A 15221-nucleotide genomic window follows, 5' to 3' on the forward strand; every position below is an offset into this window, starting at 1 on the left:
TGTTCCGAGTCTTCGACGCCGGCCGCCGGGCCCGATCGATGCCAGTAGCGACGCCAGGAGTAGTGAGTATCGGCTCCAGCGCCAAGTGACCCCGTCTTGATGCCGGTATCGACGCCGCTGAGTAGTGAGTATCGGCTCCAGCTCTAAACGACCCCGTCTCGACGCCGCTGCTTATCGCATCAACTCGACGCCCTTCTCGACGCCGTGAGCACTGCTCTGGCCCGACACCTCTCGACGCCGCTGCGGATCGACCCAAATCCGAGGCACGACCGACGCCGACCTCGACGCCGACATCTCGACGCCGTGGATCATCGTTTTCTTCATTTCCAAAAGGTACTGTGTTTGTGGGTTCTGTTGCAACTCCAGGCTCGACGTAGCGCTCCTCGCGGTCGACGCCGAACCTTGGGAATATCGTAAGCTCGACGTCGTGTGACTACTGTGGGGGTCACATTGTTGCCAAGAACTGTGTTTCAGAAGAATACTTACTTTTGTTGCTAAAGAACTATTTCCTAAGAAGAAACTTTACCTGAACTATTATTTTTCCTTTCAAAGAGTATTTATTAAGATTGTGGTATATTTTTGTCATTATTTGGTCTTGTGCTAAGCCTTATATAAAAATACTATTTTTGTAATAACTCCTGTGTTGTGTCCATTTGTAGTGTATTCACTTTATTAATGTATGTGGTCATAAATGCTTAACACACTGCCTCTGAGATAAGCCTGTCTGCTCTGCCAAGCTACCAAGGGGGTAGCAGGGGTTATCTGAGTGTGTAATCCCCTTGCCCTGACTAGAGTTGGTAGGTCCCTATTTGTCACAAGTGTATACCTCTGCCAACTAGAGACCGCCGGTTCTAACACTATGGATAGAATATTGATTGACAAGAAGTTGCGTGATTCATAGATTTAGAACGTGTGGTCAGTAGAAACTATGCCCAGGTAGGGGAAGAGCAGAATTTAAAAATCTTGACTTAAGTGTCAGAGGTATGCTGTTGCAGGGATTCTGCTCATGCACAGAACAATGCGCAGGAAACCAGGACCTCAGTGAATTGCTCACCTCAGTACCCAGAACCCCTATCCGACTAGCATCAGTGTCTCATTCGCTCTCCGTATCATCTCGAAGCTACCAATGATTAGACAACCCAGAACATGCGACTTAGACTACTCTCAGGAATGGTGGGAATCAGAAATACCTGTTCGTTATTATTCTCATATTAGTCCACAACGAGAATAATTAGAGACACAGTAAAGTTTAAAACGTTTATTTTATAAACTACGTGTCCTAAGATGCAGTACTTTGGCTAACTTAAGCAGACAAATGATTAATAATAAAACCATCAGCATTGTTACAATACCATAGAAAATGAAGGGAGAAATCATGTTACAAATGATAGTGGAATACAACCACCCTCCCTTCAATAGTAAGCTAGTATTATTAGACTAATAGAAGGTCTCTAGTTTTGAATGGGGAACCCCATACCGTAAATATCAGCTCAGGTGAATCACATCACAGGATCAGCTTTGCTCTGTGTCTGGAAAAAGTCTTCTCCAAAGTGTGTGTCTAATGCATGCAAACTGCAATATTAAAGGCGCTCGAATTTCAGATATTTGCAGCTGTGTGCGTGTTATGGCTAGAACGTGGGCCGATCAACCTGAATTCAAAAGCATACATTGTTTGTTGGCCCTGACTGTGTCTGCACACGATGTTCAGACCAAGGTGGCGGTGCACATCTAGGGATATGAACAACAGACCGTTCCCATGTGAAGAAAAGGCAAGCAAGCAGTTTTCATATAATAACATCAAATGCAGCAAAATGGACAAGATGGCGTTTAACGTCTAAGATGCTTATGCTAACATAACAATGTGCGCACCTGGACCTCCGTCTCCACTACACCCGCCCTTGATCGGACCACGAACAAATAGGGATATAATCTAGGAACTCAGAGTTCAAGTTCGACAGTGACAGAACCAAGTGCATGTATTGTAAATCCATATAAATGGTAGTCAAAAAATCAGCGTAAAAATGGAAAAAAGAAAAAACGTGTGACGTAACATCTCGCAAAGGCTCAACATAGCCTAAATAGCAAGTCAAAAAAAACAGAAGAAGAGAAAAAAAACCTCAAACTCCAAGTTAATCCATCAATGTGTAAGCACAATAAGTTGCGACAGCCTCCAAGAGGAAGTCGTTATAATGTGCGGTAAAAGTGTCTGCCATCCAGTCTAACAAAGTAAATGAACATATATGTTCTTCAATAACTGGAGCCTCTAGCACAATCAGAGGGCAACTTGCGTGTTCCTCAATGTAACTTCTCGCCAAGAAGTCACACGCCGCCGTATAAATGTCCCAATTCCCTAGGAATCCATGTGCCGCTCCACAGGCCATAATCCTGATACCAGAACAGTCCAACTCATGAGCCACAAAGGTACTCATCAGTCGATCTTAATCCGGGGCAGGAGACACCGAGTTCGCCAGGCACAAATCCAGAGCCCATTCGAAGGGACAATCTAGGCAATGAAAAACAGGTTGCACGCAAGTAAAGTAAGAAAACTGGAAGGACAATCCATAGGCTATGCTTAAAGTGGCCAGTGGCAATGTTCCAAAATTGTCAAGCATCCGGTTACGAAGATGAAGCACCTGGGGCAGGCTGTTGTGTGATATATATTGTGCAGCCATTGCGCAGGAAGCAGACCAACAGGAGCACACCAGCCGTGAGGGCGAGAATTAACGGGAGCCCACCGAAGACGCTGGAAAAAATAGAATGAAAAAATGCCGGTATCACACCAAAGATTGTTTGGAAAGAGGTCACGAGGCCGTAGCCCACAACTTTGAAAAAATGCGCCAAGCCAGTTGTTGACGAGGCATTGAATATAGTGTTAATCAGAGCACCGAAGTGAAGGGGGAGATCAGTATTCAAAAGCGCATGCACCTCGGTGCGGGTGTTTGCGACGTGAAGGACAAATGTTTCACGCGAGGAAATCAGAGCGACTTCTTTTTGAGACAATAGAGCCCTTATTCTGCTCATCTTGTTGAACTCTGCTTTCAAGGTTGGGATGGAAGACCAGATGGATACATCCAGCCTCCCATGCAGGGGCGGAAAAAGGACATTGCTACAGCAGACTACTCGTTGTGAAACAGTCACAACGTAGGGAATTCCCAATAGCATCCCGCAGCAAGCCTCATTATTTAAAAGCAAATAACTACCGTTGGCTAATAATGTAAAAGTGGGCGTAATAGCTGGCACTGGAACTCCTTTCAGAACACAAGCTAAATTCGGTGCCTGAACATTGCATGCACCATGCAATTTGATGTGCCTACAGACTACTGAGTGATCAGGTGTGGAAGTGCATTCATCGCCTTTCAAATAAACCTCTTTACTTTCTCTCATGCATCTGTATGAAAATGGGAGTGACCAAACTTCATGCAAAAAAGCAGTACCCAGTCGTTCATATCTGCCTAGGGCATAATGCTTCATGCAGGAACTGAATTTAAACAAAGGAAATGGCAAGGTGATTAACCCGTGGATAAGCCACACAGCGGAGTTCAATTCGGCCACAGAGAAAGGCAAAGGTTCCAACTTTTCAATATGTAGTAATGAGTATGTTGCATCTTTCATGGACATGAACTGTTGTTTTGTAATCAGATTAAATGGCAGGAATAAAGAAGATGTATTCATGTAGTCCCAAGGAACTTTCCCAGCCTTCAACGTTTGCAAAGTCCATGCAAACTGCATAATACAACACAATTGATTTTGGCCATGATATAAAACAGACATATCATCCTGTACAATATCCACAACAGATGAAACAATATTATCTAATGTTTAAATTCTGGAAGAAAGTGTGTTAATGCTATTATCGATAACAATCAGCACTTTTTCCAAATTTGCTTGATCAATAGCTCTTAATCTGGAGGCCGCTTCAATTTGCGATAATTTCCAAACTTCGTTATAAATAGCGTATACCCATCTTTTGGACCTGCCACCCACAGGACCCTTAACAAAATCATTCAAATCTATTTTGTCATGCAATTTTGATAAATGAAGTTTAACAGATGCCAAGGTGGCATGTTGCAGCCAATTCTGACATAACTTCCCTAACGAATAGGTAGTCACGGAATGGGAAGATTCAAAGCATGGGTCAGCTCTAACCTGTGTATATACAGGGTATAGACCCGGAAAACGATGTTGACAGGAATCTGAGCTTTTCTGGCATATCAACCATCCTTCACGATTTAAATTGGAAATGTTGAAGGATGTGTTAGTAGTATATGACTGCAACACCGCAAGGGAAAGATTTGTGTGATTATCCCAATTTGGGTAAGCACCCAGATCAGGAATAGAGGGGGAATAAATATTTTTAGAAGTAGCCAACCCAAAGCAGGTGGTTTGAAAAATGGTAGAATTCAAAAATAACATGTGGTTTGGGATAAGGCAAGCACGATGCAGAGCCTCAGTTCCTTGTACCTGCCATGGGTTAGAACCCCAAAGTGATTTAAGATCAATAGTATCTTTCCACAGCTCATAACCCCTTATAGTCAACTCATCCATAAAGGATTTGGAATATAACAATTTAGTCGAAGTCAGTCTAACTTTGGAAGCTGGCTGCACAGCTAATTTAAAATAAAATGCTTCAGGGTCAGATACACTGACATCCGTAAAATATGTAAATTTGTTCACTAAAGTTTTAGAGCTGCCTTCGATTGGCGCGGGACAATGTTCCCATTGCGTATAATTAACAAAATTTCTGAATGAATTGGCTTTATGTAAGAAGTGATTACCATAGTGTTGGTAGCAAAATATTTCCCCATAATTAGCCATGTATAAACACAAATTTTCAGCATCAAAGGCAGCATAATATTTCAAATCAGAAAACAGTGCCTCTATGGCCTGGACGTCTCAATCATCAGAGCGGATGTTTTGTTTCACAACATCACCCATAGAAACACGAAGTACATTTGGGACATTAATCACCTCTGTGGGACCATGAATTTGAAATTTAACAGCATCCCACACAATCCCATCCAACACAGGCCAGGCAGTAATATTCACAAAAGTCTGGTCCCTTTTCATGATGTGCTTTGAGGAGTGGGGAGCCAAAGTTCTATCAATTAGTCTAATTGCAGATCTTTCGGTGAGATAGTATCCATTTACAAGACGAAAAAATACCACCACAAATCCAATGGACATAAACAAAAAAATACTTATGAGCATCAGCCAAATGTAAGTCCAGGGGGGAAATAAAAAATGTCTCTTAAACCAAGTAGCAAAAATAGAAACTTTTAGATGGGGATTTGAAGTCATAGAGTTAGTATCAAATGAAAATCATGTCTGGTCAACTGCAGTTGATTGTAAACCAGGCAATGATACATCTGTGGGATAAACATGCTCAGTATCTTCAGATTGACCACCAGCCGGTGGAGGCAACAAAGGATTAGTAACTGTATGCATCTCGATGGCAATGTCAGGCCTGTTGGTATTTGCCGGAGCCAAAACAGAATTTCTCAGCTTCGCTGGACAAGAGACCGCAGGAGTCATACTAAGAAGAATCGGCCACTCGCTGTAGTTTGACATTGTCAATGGAGATGCACCTGTTATCCTTGCGACCAGGAACTGGAGGTAAAATGACTGTTCTTGTACCCTGCACGCCAAGCACTGGTACTGGTGCACGATAAGAGGGGCCGAATTCCTTCTTGTTCTCCACCTTCTCACGAACCAGGTCTCCAACTTGAGGTGGCCAGCCGACTCAAGGAATCTGAAGTGCAGCATCAGTTGTGGAAGGCAAGTGTTCCTTTGCAAGACTGTCTATGGTCTCTTGTAGATTCTGTAATACAGCACAGTGATCATGTACGTCAAAGGATGTGGCCGACGCCGCCAAGTCTAGACCATCAAGGTCCGGGACAAACATCTTTATGCCAAAGAGCATTTCATATGGGGTCCGCCCACCCAGAGACCTTCTAGGGAGATTATTAAGTGCACGTTGTACGTTATACAGATGGGCTAACCAGTTCCTGCCAGTGCCTATAACCCTAGCTGTCAGGGATTGCTTTAAGTCACGGTTCACCCGTTCCACAACACTATTGCCCTCAGGCCGGTATGGAGTCGAAAATTTGACTTGGAACCCCAAAGATCTCATGGCTTCTTTGTACGCCTTAGAGGCGAACGCAGGACATTGGTCAGAATGAAGGTTTCCACATGCAAAGATTCCCACAAAGACACGCAAATCCCTAATGACAGTTCGAGCATCAGCACTCCTTTGTGACCATACCCAAAGAAAACGTGTGCACAAATCTACTACAACTAAGATGTACTTATACACAGTATCAGAGGAGAAAGGACCGCAGTGATTTAAATAAACACACCCAAGTGGTTTATTAGATATATACAACTGCGTTTGTGGCGGGCGCGTAGCAGTCGAAGGTTTAATCTGCTGGTAAATGTCACAATCAAGAACATAAGCATGAGTCTGTTTATACAATCCGCGCCACCAGTAACGTTGTTGTAAAAGAGTAAAAGTCGCTGAAACGCTGGCATGGGCAGAGGCCATACCTTCGTGAGCCGCTGTTATCAAGGAAGGTCTGCAGTCTGCGTTGGGAATCAACCTGTCACCAACGTCGTTAATTCTCACATAGGGAACTTTATCAGGACTTAAATGATAAGAGTACCGAGAAGGGAAACGTCTAGGGTAATTACTGCCCTTCTCTGTTGCAGCAATAGCTGCCAAGATGTCATCATCAATCTTACTTTTGGATCTTGTAGCTGCTGCTACTAAATATGTTGCCACTGCAGTTTTCGCTGCTTCATCAGCTAAGCTGTTCCCGACAGCGTGGACACCAACTCGCTGGTGCCCAAGAGTGTTAATCACATTCACGAGAGGCAGATTCTGTTTAAGTTCTGCCACTCAAACCCAAAGCATTTTATGCTTGATTGTGCTAGTCTTGGAATCACAATATTAATTTTGAGACCAAAAGAACAAATTGTCATTAAAAGACTCAACACAGTCAAACGAGTCACTCACTATAAGAGTTGTAACTTGTGGATCAGCAAACTCAAGTGCAAGCACAAGAGCACGTAGCTCTGGCAACTGGGCGGTACAATCACCCAATGACTGCGTATGCACGACATCAGATTTGAATTCACCATTCATGAAAGTATCAGCCACAATTGCGCAGGCCGCTGAATAAGCATGCTTTGATACCATTGCCGGTTGCGCAGAACCGTCTGTGTATATGACACAATGGTAATCCTCAAGTGGGCGCAATGACAGCGGAGCGGGATGAACAAATTCATACTGCCAGTACTCCTGAGTCTGCAATGAGGCATCAAAGATGTATGTGACATCCGGTGATGTCAAGGAAATGGCCCATTGTATCCAACGTGGATGCAAAGCTTTAGAATTAGGTACACTGGCTTTTGTCACTGCCTCAAGAGCAGGATACGGTGTGACAACCAACATGCGCTTCCCTTGTGACAGCGCTCTCCCTTTAAGAATCGCCATCTGCACTGCAGTCAAAACTTTTTAGACTGTGGAAAAGCGCATTTCAGCCGAAGTGTACAGGTGTGATTTGTAAGCAATGGGGACTGTATCGCCCTCATTGAACGTTAAGTACGTGAAACCTACTGAGCCAGGCACAATTCTTTTTACCAGGTTAGTGTGGTTATCACGTGTCAGCAAGTATTTCAAAGCAAGAAGGTCAGCCTGCAAAGATTGCAAGATAGCTGACTGCTCTGGCAGCCAGCTCGATTTGGAAAAATTAGGTTGTACCAAGGCGTATAGAGGCTTGATACGTTGGGCATAATCGGGAATGTAAGTATGCCCGAAATTTAGAAATCCCAGTAGTGATTGTAGTTTCTTCAGCGTTGTCGGAGCGCGCAAACATGCGCACTTCTCTAGGAAGTGAGGGGCTAATCTTCGACCTTCATTGTTAAGAACATAGCCCAAAAACAACACTGTATACTCTGCAATGTGAGACTTCGCAAAGTAGAATTTATAACCGAAGTCCGCAAACATAACAATGATGCGGTCAACGCGACACAAATGAGGCCATAATTCGTCGTCTGTGAGATAGATATCATCAACATACGAGTACGCATCAGGGTCAATGCTCTCTAACAGAGAGACTGCACATGCGGCAAAGAAACCAGGGCTGTTTTTATAGCCCATGGCTAATCTCCTAAACTGTTTTTGTTTGCCGCCAGAAGTAAAGGCTGTCCATTGACTACTAATAGAGGACAGATTGTGGCTGATAGAAGCCATTAGATATGTCAAGTGTGGTCTTAAACCTTTTTCTCACAAGACTATCAATGAGGGCAGAACTGTGGGTATTCTGTACAGCACAAGTCCGACAATGAGTATTTAGATGCCGGTAATCCAAAACTATGCGGTACGACCCATCAGGTTTAGTCACAGTGAATAGAGGATTATTCAGTGGGGACACACAAGTTTCAATAACACCTTGATATTCCAATTGTTCAAGGATTTCTGCGACGTGAGATCTAGCTTCGCGGCGGACGGGATATTGGGGTTGTGGCTGGGGCATAGACCGTAAAGGAATCTCATGGCTTGGTGACAACTTATCCCACCCAACCTGAGTACGGTACAAAGCCGGAGCAAGCACCTGGGCCCATTCTTCTGCAAATTTTTGAGCGTGATCCTTTGGCACTGTGTGCACGAAGAACGGGAGGATTACCTCCTCCCCTCTAGGAGCGGCCAAAACAAAAGCTGGGGGCCAGTCCGCCTCTGCTAATAAAATGTCATATGTAGAGGTCAGATTATCCCAAAAAATCCCTTGTATTGTACGTTGTATATCACCTTCAATTAAAAGGACTATATCATATAGTCTGTCAGGGGGAGCCACTCTAGTATCCACAGTTTCTACAGTAATGAACGTGTCAGTTGCTGTCGCCTCCAAATATGGACGCAGTGCTTGCCGCACTACTGTAACCTCTGCCACGCTGTCGAGCAGCGTTAGTGCCCATGTCAGGTTCCGAAGCTGCGTCCTCACTAATTGTGGCATACCTCGCTGTTAACGCAGCAACTTTCTTCTTCTGAAACGGGGGAGGTTGATGTGCAAACTCGTCCTGCTTGCCTTTACCGTCAGGCTGACAGGGGTGCTCACGTCCCTGTTGGGCACCCCGACCTTTACCACGTTCTCCGCCACCAGACTGTGAGGCCGATGTTTCCTGTGAAGAACGAGGAGAACGTTGTTCAGTAACCTGAAATCTGTCAGGTGACCTAATTCTAGTGCGATCGCACAAATCATATGTGCGTTCACTAGTCGCCTGTACCGGTGACGCAGGACGAGACCCCTGTTTCTGTTGCTGCTTTCCCTGTTTCTTAGCTCTCCAATTTTGTTTTTGAAATGCTGGACGATCGTCTTTGAAACACAGACTCACCTTAGTTTTCTGCTGTACATCTGGAATGACAATAGTAGCCTTAATCCCCAAACTACTGCGGCCAATAGTCCTATAAGCCTCCGCAATAATTTTTGGCAATTCTCTGAGCTTATCGAGTTCATCTACGAGGGCTAAACCATTCGCAACCTGAAAATGAACCGCATCTCCCTTGAGGTTACCAAGGATAAGAGTGGCCACTACGTCGAACACACCGACAAGCCGCATTCCCAACTCAACCGCCGCCTCCGAGCCATGTTGATCTTGAACACGTTTGATGACAGAGGGAAGTACGGCCATAGATGGGGTGCCGAAGCACTTCAAGTAGACCGCTACAAAAACTTTACCCCAGTTGTCACAGTTGGCCGCCTCTGGGACTATGTCTTTCTGCAAAGTAATGGTGAGTATCCTGTGTTTTTCCACAGGAGCAGAGTGCGGAAATTCTGCTTCCAGCTGGTCAAATTTCTCAGCAAGCCAATAAGGTAAATCGTCCTTATTCTGGGGGTGCTTGCCCATTACCGAATTAACCATGACGGGACAAATGACAATCCAGACCGGGCCAGCTGGCTGGCCCGCAACGACAGGTGCCCCCACTTGCACGTTGGGTGAAACATATTGCACTAAAGCCCGATGTACTGTAATCAGGGCTGTATGGAGGACACGTAACTCTTCCATCGTAGCGTTCAAATAATGAGGATGAGGTGTAAATCCGGCCAGTACCGGCCAAGTGGCCCCTGGAATTGACAAAGGGCCCAAGCGAACCGGTGTAACCGTATGGGGAAGGGCGCCATTAAACCAAATGCGATGCTGCCATGCCGAAAAAAGAATCTCATGCGTCCTATATGGCGTATAATTTGCTGGGACATGCGTGGGAGTATAGGAGTGAAACGTACTGTCGTCTGCATTCATCGCCGGCAAAGTAACCCAAGAGTAAAACAACTCGTAGGGATATGATGCATCGGCACTCACCACAAAAATTACAGCCATTCCATCGTCGGGCACCCCAAACTGCGTCAAATGATGCCAGAGAGGTGCTCGGCTATGCGCCGCAATAGCGACTGCAGCAATAAGGACACAGAGAAGAAAATCAAACAATTATAATAGGAGCACGATAAAGGGTCCAAAAGTATAAAAACCTTTGTAATTTACAAGCTTTATTGAACCTATTGTACCAATAGGTAGGTTAAAACCGTCACTCCCGCTATCCAGAAACAAGAGTGAGGGCGTTGTGGACTAATATAAGCACTACTAAGGCATCTCAAAGCAGAAGACCAAACGTTAGGTGCGCCATTTTGCAGGGATTCTGCTCATGCAGGGAACTATGAGCAGGAAACCAGGACCTCAGTACCCAGAACCCCAATCCGACTAGCATCAGTGTCTCATTCGCTCTCTGTATCATTTTGAAGCTACCAATGATTAGACAACCCAGAACATGAGACTTAGAGTACTCTCAGGAATGGTGGGAATCAGAAATACCTGTTCGTTATTATTCTCATATCAGTCCACAACAGGAGTAATTAGAGACACAGTAAAGTTTAAAATGTTTATTTTATAAACTACGTGTCCTAAGATGCAGTACTTTGGCTAACATAAGCAGACAAATGATTAAGAATAAAACCATCAGCATTGTTACAATACCATAGAAAATGAAGGGAGAAATCATGTTACAAATGATATTGGAATACAACCACCCTCCCTTCAATAGTAAGCTAGTATTATTAGACTAATAGAAGGTCTCTAGGTTAGGTGAATCACATCACAGGATCAGCTTTGCTCTGTGTCTGGAAAAAGTCTTCTCCAAAGTGTGTGTCTAATGCATGCAAATTGCAATATTAAAGGCACTCAAATTTCAGATATTTGCAGCTGTGTGCGTGTTATGGCTAGAACATGGGCCGATCAACCTGAATTCAAAAGCATACATTGTTTGTTGGCCCTGACTGTGTCTGCACACGATGTTCAGACCAAGGTCGCGGTGCACATCTAGGGATGTGAACAACAGACCGTTCCCATGTGAAGGAAAAGCAAGCAAGCAGTTTTCATATAATAACATCTATCTGCAGTGTCATGTGCAAAAGCAGCAAAAGCGGCAAGATGGCGTTTAACGTCTAACGTCTAAGATGCCTATGCTAACATAGCAATGTGCGTACCTGGACCTCCGTCTCTACTACAATGCTGCTGAAATATCTATATATTTTGTGATTTTTCTAGCTAAATTGTATATTGCAAATGCTTGTAGCACAATGACAGAGAACAAGTTGTGCAAACATAGCACTGTCACTGCAGACGCGCTCTTTCACTGTAAGTCTATTCAAATAACAATGAATGCTCGCTTCAGCTTGTTGTAAGGTAAGACCAACTGAGAGGGCTGCTGCTTCTGATAAGTCAGTAATGAAATAACAATAACCTGGTGCCATGTGCTCATTGGCACTGCCAGGTTTTCACATACGAGGTATACTTGGAGATTTTTGAGTAACTTGTATTAATCCACTAAACCTTGCAATGCGAGTGTTAATCTCCAGCAATGGCACATATTAGTATATGGGAAGTGTTAGAAATGGGATCTCTGGTTGGCTAAGGCTTGCACCAAAGCCAGGCAGAGCCCACCACTCTAGTCAGGCAAAGGGAGTTACACGCCAAAGATAACCCTTGCTCACCCCCTTGGTGGCTTGGCATGAGCAGTCAGGCTTATCCCAGTGGCGATGTGTAAAGCATTTGCGCAACACACACAGCAACAACATGCTAGGCACACCACAAAAGGAACTCCACACAAGGTTATATATAAAAACAGCCTTTGTATTATCATAAAACAAATTAGATTTTAATCACAAAATATACACTGTGCCAACTGGCACTGGGCAATATTTACAGGGGATTATTTACACATGACAGGGCCATGTGGGCCACTGTCAGAATCATGACTTGGTAAAAATAGTAAAAGTAAGGACATATCATAAACGTAGACAACAACCAGTAATTAGTGGCAAACACTATACTCAGCATCATCCTGTAACATAAATCATATCATGTACAGTATCACATCAGGCGAGAAATATTCTTTGCCAACCTCACAAGCCTAAACATAGTAGACCATAACCTCCTAAACATTACTCGCATTAGGAAATAAACGTACTAACATAAACCGCAGTAGGGAAATACTCATACCTAAACCACAGTAGAGAATAAAATAAAACATAACACAGTAGGTAAAACCTCATAATCATAAAAGCACATCTAGAGGCATAAATCAGGGTGCATAAAACAGTACATGAATGACATTTCCCGCGCACCTACATAAACCTAACAGTTCCACAGGCCAACTGGCCATCTTTAAGGGGCTCAAATGCCCTACGTCCAAAAGTCAGGGCGCGCTGCCAATGCAGCAGGAGTTAGGGGTACACACTGTGCAAACCTCTTGCATGATCTGCGGCACTCCCCAGACCTTTCAATACCTCAACGCCACCTCTTCCACACAGCATTAGCCACAGCCAAAATATGTATACTGCGACAATGGAGGTCGCCAACCCCACCATCGCAGGAAGCCTGGCTTGTGGCCGTGATACCCACGGCCTCCCACAAGCGAGTCATTTACAATCTTCAGGGCCACACTGACCTGTTCCTTCAGGCATGGGCACTCTTCCCATGCACGGAGAGTAGCAATGAAAAGAGCCCCACAACAGACAACCCGGCTCAGGCAGCGGCAATGACGTCAGCTGACGACTGGTAAATTACAACAGGAGGGATTGCTTCATGCATTAGAGGTCACCTCCCCACCATCGGTGCTCCTGCAGCCTCACATAACCTTCAGCCCCCCTCCCTCCTTCACTCTTGCATACAAATGCACAAAGATTGCACTACCCCATCCACTCTTTCTTTTTATCATCAGCTACACTGCCCCCCCAGGTATGCGAACACCACTATGACTTTTCTCAGCTCCCCCGCATGTATATATCCCCTCCCTCACTGCCTCCCTATTTACCTGCTATCCCCTCGACCCTCACTCTCCCCCCTGCACCCCAGCTACACAGATGCACTACACTCAAGCTCCATCTAGGCACCGAGGAAAGAACCCTCAGAAGGTGACGTACAGTACCTACTTTGCCCTAGCCCGACCATCCCTCAGATATAGTAACACCACCCAAGAGCAGGGCGAGTCCCCCCCAGTGATATAAGCTGACACGGGTCAGGGGATCGTCCCCCCACCTGCTGCCTCACCTCCGATTTATAGCCAGATACAGGCACACGCTCGGGCCCAAGCCTGTTGAAAGAGAATGCCGCCCCTTGGGATTCAGGCACCCGGCCACTACCGGGTCTACTACCGCCGGCACGCCTCTCAGGTCACGGGATCATCTCCCTGCCCCCTTTTCCCCCGACTCACACCAATGGACACTTATCTCAGCCCCTATGAGGCACACGTCACAAGTTCTTCATTAAATTGTTTCCTCAGCCATTGTATCTGTGTGGCCGATGCTAGTGCTTTCAAGATGTAATTTATTGCAATATGTTAGTAAAGAATCACGCCTTAAAAGGAGAGACAACCCAGGGACTTATGTTTTCAAGATGACATCCGCATCTATGGCAAGGATGTGGAGGAGCAAAATGTCATACTTAGAAGGGTGCTATTTAATCTAGAGAATGTGGGGCTCACCGTCAAGAAGGAGAAATATTGCACAGAGGTGGGTTCCGTAGAGTAACTTAGACACACCATTTCACAGGACGGCATAAAACCCAAGTTAAATTTGGTAGAAGCTATCTAAAATAAGGCAGCCCCAACCAGTGTTGAAGACCTCAAATCCTTTCTGTGTCTATCAGAATATTACTCTAAATTCATACGGAATTATGCCAGCATTGTGGAACCGTTACTGATGTTGCTTAAGTCCAAGGCCCCTTTTGTGTGGAGTAAAGTGTGTCATGATGCCTTTATGTCTGTGAATGATGGTATCGTAGCAGCCTCTTCCCTGGGTAGATTTGACCTCACAAAACCCACAGTATTGAGCAGTGATGCTAGCAACAAGTGTTTGGGGGCTAGTCTAACACAGTATGTGGATGGTACAGAGCAAATTGTTGCATTTGCCTCTCAGGCATTGAAAGGGGCTGAATAAAACTATTTGTTTTTGGAGAAAGAGGTGCTTGCTTGCTTTTGGGTGGTAAGGCATTTCCGATTTTTGCTGCGGGGCATACCATTCACTTTAACAACTTGAAATATGCTTTCACCAAGGAAGAGTCTGCCAGGACCACTCCCAGGATGGCAAGAAGGATTTTGGGACAAGAAGGGTACAATTTTAATCTACAAAAGTTGATGAAGATTGACATTGTGGAGAATAAAGATGTCATACTTAAATTAACCAGCTTGAATAAGGAAGAGTGGGATGATTGTCTAAAAACTGATAAGGAAATGATTTCTCTGATTGAGGTCATAATGAATGGTTGGCCTTCCACTAAAAGCTATTTTCCTATGTTGACGTCAAAGTACTAAGATGTGAGGTTGGAGTTAAACATACAAGAGGGTACAGTGTGCAAGGGGGAAACATTTTCCACCCGAGAAGCTAAGGGAGAAATTGTGGAGTTTGCTCATGTTGGTCACTTAGGGCGTAGTCTCACCAAGAACAAAATACGCCTAGAATTTTGGTGGTCAGGCATGGATGCCATTGTTGAGATATAGGTGAGAGATTGCATGGAGTGCAGAATAAGTGAAAAACCTACAGAGCCAGGAAGCCTCCTCTGTCTCCAGCGGAGGTCCCGGATAGCCCTTAGTCCAAATTAGCTCTCAACATAATTGGCCCTCCTAATCTCAAGGTGCTTCACAAGTGTTTTATTCTGGTGTTGGTGGATTATCA

General features: G+C 44.7%; 1 protein-coding gene across 1 annotated transcript; it reads right to left on the reverse strand.

Annotated features, from left to right (window-relative positions):
* Nucleotides 1–2616: 2616 nt before the first annotated feature.
* Nucleotides 2617–3729, reverse strand: LOC146834629 (uncharacterized). Its single transcript, XM_085599933.1, has one exon. It carries the CDS (start codon nucleotides 3727–3729, stop codon nucleotides 2617–2619), a length of 1113 nt encoding a protein of 370 aa, XP_085456059.1.
* Between the last annotated feature and the right edge of the window lie 11492 nt (nucleotides 3730–15221).

Source organism: Triturus cristatus, chromosome 4_2 (assembly GCF_964204655.1).
Source record: "Triturus cristatus chromosome 4_2, aTriCri1.1, whole genome shotgun sequence".
NCBI classification, from domain to species: Eukaryota; Metazoa; Chordata; class Amphibia; order Caudata; family Salamandridae; genus Triturus; species Triturus cristatus.

Excerpts from the sequence above, each read along its gene's own strand:
- LOC146834629 (XM_085599933.1), bottom strand. The coding sequence starts at position 3,729 with ATGCAGTTTGCATGGACTTTGCAAACGTTGAAGGCTGGGAAAGTTCCT.